The sequence below is a fragment of the Limulus polyphemus genome, unplaced genomic scaffold (genome assembly GCF_000517525.1).
Source record: "Limulus polyphemus unplaced genomic scaffold, Limulus_polyphemus-2.1.2 Scaffold1342, whole genome shotgun sequence".
In the NCBI taxonomy this organism is placed as follows: Eukaryota; Metazoa; Arthropoda; class Merostomata; order Xiphosura; family Limulidae; genus Limulus; species Limulus polyphemus.
Window position 1 is genome coordinate 188,089 of NW_013666952.1, and position 11,493 is coordinate 199,581.

General features: G+C 34.1%; 1 protein-coding gene across 4 annotated transcripts in view; it reads right to left on the reverse strand.

The window, feature by feature from the left end:
- The window catches only part of LOC106463179 (DNA (cytosine-5)-methyltransferase 3B-like), a 92,249-nt gene that overhangs the window by 14,858 nt on the left and 65,898 nt on the right, over window positions 1-11,493 (reverse strand). For all 4 annotated transcript variants that reach the window (XR_002611434.1, XM_022390621.1, XM_022390620.1 and 1 more), the window contains exons 11-14: window positions 10,197-10,241; window positions 8,797-8,930; window positions 7,711-7,775; window positions 1,478-1,532 (exon numbers count right to left, since the gene is read on the reverse strand). Coding sequence is in view for 3 of the 4 variants with exons in the window: in XM_022390621.1 (XP_022246329.1) it covers window positions 1,478-1,532; window positions 7,711-7,775; window positions 8,797-8,930; window positions 10,197-10,241 (299 nt within the window). In the remaining variant the exon portion in view is untranslated. The remainder of the gene's footprint in view (window positions 1-1,477; window positions 1,533-7,710; window positions 7,776-8,796; window positions 8,931-10,196; window positions 10,242-11,493) is intronic.

Here is an 11,493-nt window from a genome sequence, read left to right on the forward strand (position 1 = left end):
GTACAACTTCAGGCTCAAAGAACAAGACAAGCTCAAACACAATCTAATTTCAAATAAAGCTTTGTTTGATTAAATGCTTTTTTTATTTCTTGCATCACAGCTTTTGTCTACTTACTGGATAATGTGGTGAAAAAAATACTGATCTATACATTTCAAATCTAAATTTTCACCTTGCAATGCCAGGTAATTCAGCTAGTATATTGTTTATGGATTTGAAATAACATAAAATTCATTTATTCTTTTGTTAATATATTTTTACTAAGATGTATTTATTGTATAAGCATGTTGACTTTGTTAAAAAGTATTATGTATTTTATATAATTAGGTTGGCTGAAGAGCAGTGTAAGCTGCAAAAGCAATTCCAACCAAGTAAGGATATTAAAAATACACTTTTTCAAACCTGGTGGTGATTTTAAATATATATATTTATCAAAGTTCCTAAAAGTAATTTTATTTAATTTGACATGGATATATCACAGTTCCTATAAAAATTATTGGTCAATTGATTTACTACATAACTTACATGCAAAAAATGTTTAAAAAATTAATTGTTTTATGTAAGCTAAGAAAATAAAGAATCATGGATTTCCACATCACTAAAAACTGAAATCAACATACAATCTACTTGTTGTTGACAATAAAAGTGATACTATGTGATTCTGCAAAACGTTTCTTACCTTATGTAATATCCTGTTTCTTATGGAAGCTGGCACAACTTAGTAAGCATTCTTAGTGTTCTAGTTTAATAATTTAGTGAAAATTTGGTTCTAAAAATAATAATTAGCTTTTGATTTTAAAACATAATAAAGCTAACAGAAATTTCTGTCAAAATCTGTTTTCAAAACATTCTTTTTAAGCACAAAAACATATATTAAACACTTTTCTTAAGCTTATAATAATTTTAAAATGATGTTGCATTAACATATTGATGATCAATATACTACCATCAACAAGGTAGGGTTCACTCTGGTGCTGAGCAGAACAATAAGTGTTATATATACATTTATTACACATCTCTCAAGATAAGTTAATGTCATTATTTTAACAGACATGAAAACATGCACTTGGCACTAGTAACACAATCTAGATGATGAAATATAACCATGTAATTATTTAGTAACTAAATTATGTGATTTGCATTTATATGAATCCCTTACACCATAATACTGATCCTCTTAAAACATAACACTACTTGATAGTAACACCTCCATATACAGTGGAAGAATCCAAAGAAAACTACCAATTTAAGTTATGACACAAGAACAAGATTCCCTTTGGTTAAACTTATTAACTATGTGTAAACTATATGTACAGTTTATTTCTTAAACATTATAATTCTCTTTTCATAAAACAAAATGAATTTCAAAGCTTTAAGAAAACACAATCGAATTCTATCTTGTTGCATTAAAATTAGCTATAAAATAAAACTACAAGTAATACCATACAAAGTTACTGGTAAATTACTGCAAGGCTTTACCTTTTTATGGGCTCCAGGAGACACAAGAACATCAATACAGCCAGTACAGTAACACCTATAGAATATAAAAGTAATATGGTTAATTGCTATTTAATGCCAAAGTATGTATATAGAGCATATGATGTTTTAGGGTAGCATATACTGAACAAACAGACTACGATTACAAACATTTTGAGCAATTTATTCTTAACTGATGCAGAATTTTCTTTGAAAAGGTATATTGGTAAAGACTCAACTAAGATAAAATAACAAAACTTTTATAAATAAAATTTCAATTTATAGTACAGGCCATCCTTTACAACCTCTAATGTTTAGTAATTTATATATTAGAAATTTATTATGGTTTACTGATTAATGTCCATTGTGTATCCTCAACTATGGAAATAAAAGGTTGAACCAAATAGATTATACAACTAAAATCTATTCATATTGATGCAAATAAATTGTGTTTACAATTACCAAGGACAAAATTCAGAGTGAAATAAGAATAATTTAGTCTATTAGTCTTAATCCCAAAAATCGTGGTTTTATTCTCTACTGTGAAAAAGACAAAATTAACTAAGATATTAATAATTTATATCATTTCAAAATTAATTTTATTATCTGAATTATTGGAAAAACAATATGACCTCAGTCATTATTGAAATTTGATAATTTGAAAACCATATGGAAAAAATAGAACTAAAACAAAATAAGAGACAATTAATTGCAAAATGACTACTGACCATTCATTAAGATCTACTGATTTAAATAACTCTGTGTCATTCCTTACTGTGTAAAGAGAAAATGAACTAAATCATAATCTGAATTAATTAATTCAAAAACTGCTATTTGTTGTCCTTTATTGTGGACAAAACAGAATTATTTTTTTGCTCATACACATTTAAAAAACAATTACTAAGAGCAGATTCTAAACTAGACTAACAATGTGAAAAGAATACTTAATTAAATCTTTGTTGTGGTTAGGCAGTAATAGTGTTTGTTTTAAATTCAAAATACAATTTATGCATAATGAAAATTGTTGTCAGCTTGTATTATCAGCCTTTTAATTGTAAAACGTTATTATTTTCCTACACTGAAAATATATTTCCAATAGGTATTTACCTTCTTTCACATATTAGCTATTCTTGTTCAGTGCCACTCACTAAATGCAAAATTGTTTTTGCATGCTACAAGCCTTGAAACTCTCACATACTAAACGATCAATGTGGTTTGCTGTATTTTCACATGTAAATCATCATGCAACAACCCTCCACCATACGATACACCCTCTTGACAAACGTGAATCCCTCTATTCAATTCTACCTAACCAGCACTTCAAGATTAGGCAGAAACTAAACACCAGTTTTAAGTGGGTAGGAAGTCTGATAGGAAAGAAGTACTTACTGGAAATATATTTTCAGTGTATGAAAATAATAACTTCCAATATGGTACTATAGCATATTGAAAAGGTGGAGGGACCAGTGCAAGGGATATAGATAAGTATCCTTCAAAAGTGTCCAAAGAACATCCATGGAGTGTGAACCCTCATTTGGAGAGGAACACACATGAGAAACTGCACAACTTCTGTACCAGGTATACTCTTCGGCCAGTTAGGTAGTAAGTGTTGCATAAGCTGGGAGGAGCAGATTCAACGAATGAATGTGTCCCATGATGTAGAATGGCTAGAGCACAACAGACCATACTCGGCAGGTCAACTCCAGTCCAAAACCAGGTGACATTGGACCATAATCTGAACCATGGTAGGAGGAGGGTCCACATAGTCTTCACTTCAACTTGAGTAGAATGGAAGAAGAAAATTTCCATACTAGTCTACTAAATAGTGCACATGTGTGCAAATCCACCACCAATACCAGTCACTCAGGAACCTGACATCTCATTGATGGTAGGAAAGGATGTGCCAATGTGGCAAAACCAACTGGAACAGTTTAACTCTGTGCAACCTCCACCTCAGGTAGTGCACCTCTCTGAGGTGGAGTGCCAGAGGAACAACATATGCCCAGTGCAACATCATCCTCAGAATAACATCACACAGAAGTTGGAGTACATGGATGATCAGCTAACACCTCGAGCAAGCACTGAGCTGGGAGAAATCAAACCAGATCCTTGTAACAACAACCCCTGGGACCCACTGAAAGGAGGGGGAGTGCATGAAGATCCTAGACTGAAAGGGAACATGCCACTATAAGAAAAAGCAATATATAGAAAAAAATAACTAACCATGTCACAGTCAAACTGAAGGCAGGTGACAAGTGGAAGGCTATATCCCAACGAGGAAGAAACAGCCATCTGATGAAAGTATGAGATGTCATCCACATGCTCAACTGAAGGATTTTTGCCAAAGAACAATGGGGGTGTGATGCCATGGAAAAAGTAACGTGCCAAATCTGACGCAATGACACCTGCAACAATGTGCAGCAAGTAGAAGATAGGGAAGAATACGCCAGTCTAATAAGTTGTCAAATCCAACCCGTCAGGGTAGAAGGACAAAGGTCATGTAAGGAATAAAGGTTCCATGGAATGAAAAGATGGATCAGATCCATGGAAGGAGTCCACATAGGCAATATAACAATGAAGATCGCGAACAGGACATAGAAATCTATCTGGATCAGACCAAAAATAAAGGTGGAAGATGAAGGGAAGTGAAATTGGCAAGAATAAAGAATGTCCCTCAAAAGCAGCCAAAGTTTGGGGCAGGAAAGATGAATTGAGATAACAAAGAACATACATCAAATGGAACAAAGTAAATGAAATACTGATGGTAAATATATGAGATAAACAATGCCCACAGTCTAAAGGAGGAGGAAATAAGTTTTAAGGGATAGGTGATAAAGGGAATAAGAGGACAAAGGTTCAAATAGAGGGAGTGTGAAATAGTGAAAAACAATATTGACATTCCAATCTGCAAGAACCACTTGAGAAGGTGGTCGATAAATCTAAAAGGAAAGCAATAAAAAGGAGACAGTAGGAGAGGAAAACAGAACACGATACCTAGGAAAAATAGAGAGTGTTGGACAAGACTACTCAATAACCTGCAATGGAAGAGACAGAAGCCCCATGGTCAAAGAGCCAGGTAAAAAAAATCTGTAAGGAGAGGAATACTGGCTAAAAGATCAATGGCGGAAAAAGTTCCACATACGCTGATAAACTGCAAGGAAGGAAGGATGAACAGGTCGGGTTAAAAGGGAATTGACATGTACTGACAATCTGGATCTCCTCAAAAGGGACTGAAGGTTATGGAGAAGGGATGGAGTGAGCAGAAGAGGTACCAGGAGGGTAGTTTGGAGCTGTAGGGGAGGAGGAAACCAAGGTTGTGCCAGCCAGTAAGAAGCAATCAGAAGGATCTGACATGAAGTGGAATGGATGACTGAAATCACCCTCGGGAGGAGCCGGATAGGAGGGGAGGAATAAACGTACCAGCTGATCCAATCCTGACTGATAGAATCCACAGCCAGGGCCTGTGGATGAGAAACTGAAAACCAAAAAGGAGGTAACTTAGTGTTGAGGCAAGTGGCAAAATTATCCAGATCAGGAGTAACCCACTGTTTGCAAAGCCACCATGGAATAAATCTGAGTTAGTCGAGAAAGATGATCTGGCACAAGATTGAAAGCACCCACAACATGACATGCTATGAGACATATTTGTTGTGTATGGGCCCAATAAAGTAGTTTCAACAATCGACCACAAAGAGAATGAAAAAGGGTGCCTCCTTAGTTATTGATATAAGAGACAATGGTAGAATAGTCTGAATGGAAAATAATGAGTTTGTTCCAAACAATAGGAAGAAAATGATCCAAAGCACATAGGATGTTGATATGGTATGATTGTTCTATCTGAGACTTTTGTCCAGAAGCCTCCTGCTGGTCGACCCATGCCCCCCAACCTCAAAGAGAAGCATCAGTGAACAGATGTAAATTTGGATGAGGAAGAGGAAGCAGTACCCCTGTCTGCTATAACGTTGTCCTTGTTCAAGTATTGGAGATGATCAAAAAGGGTAATAGAGGAGTACAAGGGATCCTATGCAAAATTACATTGGTTATGCAATGTCCACTGAAGAGAACACATATGAGCATGATCGAAGGAGATAAGGGTTTACATGGAAGCCCACGACTTCAAAAGCAACAGAACCTCATATGGTAAAGCTGGAAAGATCCAGAAACTGGTTGTGGTGGGACAGATCAATCACAGGACACTAGTCCCCAGTCTTTTCACAGATGACAAAAAGCCTCAAGTAAAAGCCTGGGGAAGACTGGCCAAGAGGCTCAATATTGTGCTGTGAGAGGAGTGTCAAAAGATGGGAGGGTGCAGAAGAGGAAATAGGTATAGAAGAGAGTATGGGAGCAGGCTGCAAAAATGAGCAACCAAATAAGAAAGGGTTGAGTGTTGCCTCACAGATTCCACATGTGACTCCAAAAATTCAGGAATAACTGCAAAAACAGACATATGGAGAAAGGAAGCCATCCTGAGGTTGTGAAGGTATGTAGTAGGTAGATGAACCCGAGACAAGATAATGTCCCTACCAAGGAGATCCTTACAGCAAAGAAACCATGTGTGAACAGATAGGGCAGAGGATGATAATGGCATTAACTGGAGGTAATGAGGGAACAGTTATCCTCTGAAAAACCCTTAGTGGATCGGTGGAGAGCCTCAGAAAGTAAGTGTATGGAGAAAAACTGGCCATAGGAGAAATGGATAAGATTATCAGGGTCTGCTCCCCACACAGGTAAACGTGATTCCAGTTGTTGGGAGTCAAGAAAAGGATGATAAGCCAATGCATAATGATCAGAAGCCTTTTGTGGTTGAGGCATGCTGGCACCAGCCCTCAATTGAGAAATGAAATGCTCAGCATGTACCCTGATATCAGGAGAAGAAGGGAAAATAAGGTAATCAGGTGATGGGGCATCATATAACAAAGAAGAGACAGGATCATAAGAAATTAGGGAATGAGATAAAATGTAATAAACCTGAGAAATCATGTCCATAAAAGCTGAGGGAGGCCTGGCTGATTCCTCACAAAAGGAATCTGAGTGCACGGCATATATAGGAGGTGGGAAAAGGCTGTCAAAATCCTCATCATGATGAACAGGTTTGCCAGGTATGGGAGGAGCCCAAACATTGTTGGGAGAAAAGGGTCGGCTCGTGTAAACATCAATCTCCCAAAGAATGACTGCCGAAAAATCCTCAGCCGAAACCCCCTGACTTGAAGCCTGTGTAATGACACTTGAAGTACTAGAAACAGAAGCTGAAATCATAACACAAAATTCTGAATTCATGATCAACTGTGAACAGGTCAAAAAAGCAATATGAGAAAAAAATAAACCAAGGTAAATTGCTTGGTCAAATACAACAGAGAACAAACTGTAGAACAATGAACAGAAATGGTAAAGCACTACTTCACAAAAAGAAAATTATGGAAAAAAATCAAAACACTGCATTAGACCACTGTCTGATGAGATATGATGGATAGGTAGAACTGAACAGAGGGAGTCAAGTATGTGTCACACTCCTGTTGGAGAAGAGTTGTCACATGATGATTAACATGAAAAGACACAGTGAATCACATTAATCTTGGTGTAGGTGGGAGTTTCGATGCTTGTGGCATGTGAAAACATTTTGCATATAGAGGGCAGCACTGAATGAGAATAGTTACTATGTGAGAGGAGGAATAATACCTTATCACAAAAACCTTGATGACCAAATGATCAATATTTTTCAAAAGATGAGTAATTCAGAGAAAACTTAATCTTACAAGGACTAATAATCACACAAACAAAATCTCAAGTGAAACTTGAATTACTGTCAAAACAAGTTTTGTTAACTCATTACTTAGGTGTCACTCTATCCTAGACATTAAAGTAATAATGAAACAAAAAAGTTAAAAATATAGACATGATTCAATGAAATTCTTCAGTTAAGAGAAGCCACGTAATATGAAGTGTATGCTGCTTGCTCTCCCTCTGGTCTGATATTCTAAGTTAGGAATAGCTATACCTAAACCTTAGGCCTAAACTTGACCATTTAACCCTTTATCATCTCCATCCATATATCTATGCCAACTATATGTTACGTATAGATTAATTCCCACTGATCTTTTTAATTGTCTGAATAACTACTGCTATAGTTTATACTAACTTCTTATGGTCTCTTATATTAACCCAAAAAACTAACAAACTTGAATTCAAATATAAGATGTTTTAATGACACTGTTATATAAATTAATCATAAAACATACCTGTTACAGTCATTATTATCACAGATCAAAAGTTCTCCAGCTTGGCCACAAATCACACAATAAGCCTGCACATCAGAAACAAATCATGAGACAATATGTTATTTATACTTATGTGGGTATATATATATAAATATATATATATCGGTGTTATCAGTGGTGAGTTGATAATAACAATCACACAAACAATAATAAGTTGGGTTGCCTTGTATTTTTCATATTATTAAACTTACACTGATACTCTGATTAACATACTGGGTTCCAATACAGACAAATATTTTGAATATATTTAATTAAATGTTCACACATGGACTTGAAATGATTAAAACAATATATGGATGGCATTTGGGGGTCTCTTGCCCACCCACAGCCCATGAGCATGATGCCAATGTGTGTATGTGTGCATGTATATATACACATACACACACACATATTTTTTATCTATTTTCATTAATATTTTTTTTAAATGACAGACAAGTAAGCAAAGTTAAGCATCAGCCAATGAACTGACAATCAAATGACTATGCATTCATTATAAATAGCAGGCTTTTGATCCACTTCATAGATTTTTTCTTTGTAGATCTGTGAACTCAATACATTCTTATTATCTTGGCTTATACTAGTGCTTTGGGACCAATGTTCTACAACTGAGCTACCAGAGGCCCAGAACCCAATTCTCTTATTGGATTATTACAACTGGCATTACTAATCTCACATGAGAACATTCTTGACACTTAATGCTCAAGAGAACAATATATAAACACCAGAAGATTTAGGCACATGAAGTAATGCATAGCAATAACACCAAATTCTAACCAGGTAAAGTTATCAGTTTTATAACCATATATGCCAATTACCAAAAATTACACAAAATCAAAAACATCATATTCACTGTTTAAAAAAAGATGAATTGTTCTACAATTGTTAACTTTCTAAAAAATATAAAAAGTATGTTTTACGTATTCTACACTAATATACTATGTTTACTTGAAGCTAAAATTAGACAAGTCTATATCTATATTGATAAATTAAAGCACTTTTTATGCTTTACTTTACAGTAAAAATATGTAATGGATAAAATTATCTCACATTAGTTCCATCTTCTCCATAAGCAAACATTGTTTCTACAGTTTCATTTTTGCATTGCTTACACAAGCCTCCTTCTATAAGTGGGTGCTGGGTAGATATTTCTACTAATGTTGAATCACAAGCTATACATACATCTAAATACACGTTTGAATTGAAAGAACATAATTACCAACTTGAAACCTTGATATTTCTACTGACATTTACTTTTTAATATTTAGAAAAACATTAACTGTTGACATTTTATAAAAACACTCATTTTGTACTATATATAGTTTTTAAAAATTATGAACAATAATTATATAAACAATAATCTACCTTTTTTAGAGTAATTGCTACCATTTGATGTAATTTTTATTTATATGTATCCTTATTGTAAAGTCTTTGACTCTGTCTACCTTTCCAGCTAGATCTAATGCTCAAAATTTTTAAAACCTTGGACTTGTACAAGTTGAAAAATAAATATAAACCCCCTTATTCTGCAACTGAACAAAGTACCTAATCCACATTCACAATCAATGAAATATTACAACAAACTTAGAACCAAGCAAGAACATAACACAAGTATTATCTATACAAATGAGGCAGTTAAGCAAACACTGATTAGTTTTCTCTGGATGTACATGTTATGTAAAACAATCTTAACTATTTTTAAAAAAATGTTCATTTTCATTTTTCTTAGTTCCTTCAACTTAGCACTTATCTTAGCATTTAATATTTCTTTTATTTGATTCATTTTTTAACAAAGTAAAATCAGAACAAGGCAAAACATACTCTTGAAATCATAAATAAAACAAGTATAGTAGACATTAAACCAATTTTGTTTTATTTTTAAAGGTACAGTGGTCAGTACACATTTGATTCTGTTGTTCTTATAGCTTTATGAAATGATTTACAACTAACAAAAAGGCCCGGGATGGCCAGTTGGTCAGGGCGCTCGACTCGCAATGTGAGGGTCGTGGGTTCGAATCCCTGTCACGCCAAACATACTCGCCCTTTCAGCCGCATTATAATGTGATGGTCAATCCCACTATTCGTTGGTAAAAGAGTAGCCCAAGAGTTGGCAGTGGGTGGTGATGACTAGCTGCCTTCCCTCTAGTCTTACACTGCTAAATTTGTGACAGCTAGCGCAGATAGCCCCTCATGTAGCTTTGCGCAAAATTCAAAACAAACAAACTAACAAAAAACTGTTTTTTCAATTGTTTTCTTATTTTAAAAGAAAGATTTTCTTTGTTATTTAAACATACAACAATACTAACTCCCTTCTCTTACATGTTATTTAATTAAGTAATTACTAAACTGGAGCTGAAACTCACTTAAATTATGATTGTGTATATATAAAGTAAGAGATATTTCTGAATGCCTGGTCTATTTTTCTAACATCTAACAAAAATATCTCTCACCTTGAATTCTAAATTTTCCTTCTCGAACTTTCTTTAATGCACTGTCTGTAATGCAACAAGACACCAATTAAGAGGACAGTTAATAAACTCTACAAATTTATAATTCATACTCATATTGGACTTTCTTAATCATAAGTCATCCATCTTAATTATCAATTTTCTTCTTTTCTATGCTTGGATTTCATTATCCAATAAATTTTAGTGTCATATGTATAAAAATAATATAAAGCTTGTTCCATTTTCCATTAGTTATATTGATATAATGCACAAAAATTAGCTGTTTAAGCTTAAACAATAGGGCTTTATCTAATTTATTGGTATATTTAACATATACATTGATTGAAATTATTTTATAAAGAAAATAAGGAGACAAAATTTTCTAGGAAAACTTTTTATGATAGTAATGTTTCAGACACAAATAAGGATTATAAATAAGAGTGAGCCACTCAGTGTATTTACATAGTTGTATTTGTGTTAGTAATCATACATACTGAGTTACTTTGTATAAGTAAGATGATTTTTATGTTAGTTATAGACAAATTAGTTTGGTATTTTATTAGACCTACACTGTTACAACAGTGTACAAATAAAGGAAGTTTTTTAAAAACATCAGTGAAGAAATAAACTAATTATTATTGTTTATGTGGACTGAACTTTGAATTGTTTTCACCAGTTAATTCAAAAGATTCCACCAACAAAAGAACAACATTACATAACATAATGTTTAGGGACAACAAGGGACTTATTGGTCCATCTAGATTGTCCCATCCTCTAAACTAAACTAAAACTATTAAAAAAATATAAAAAACTCAAAGCCAACCCTTATCATTCATATAGCTATCAAGATTTCTCTTAAACTCATTTAAATTTACTGCCTCCACAACATCTGAATGCAACCCATTCCAAAGGCCAACCACCCTGTTAGAAAAATAAAACTGTCTCAAGTGAAGATGACTCCAACCATCCAAAAATTTATATTTGTGTCCCCTAGTCCTTCCAATCTCACCATTATGTACGAAAAAAGATGATGCATCAACACTATCAATTCTCTTAACAATCTTAAACACCTCAATCAGATCTCCTCTAACTCTTCTTTATCCAAGAGAAAAGAATTTCAGAGATCTTAACCTCTTCTCGTATGACATCACAACACCTTCATCCCAGGCACCATTCTAGTAACCCTCCTTTGAACCCTTTCATACAATTCAATGTCCTTCCTAAGGTAAGGAGCTCAAGACCGAACACAATACTCCAAATGTGGCCTAACCAGTGACCTATACAAAGAAATTATAACCTC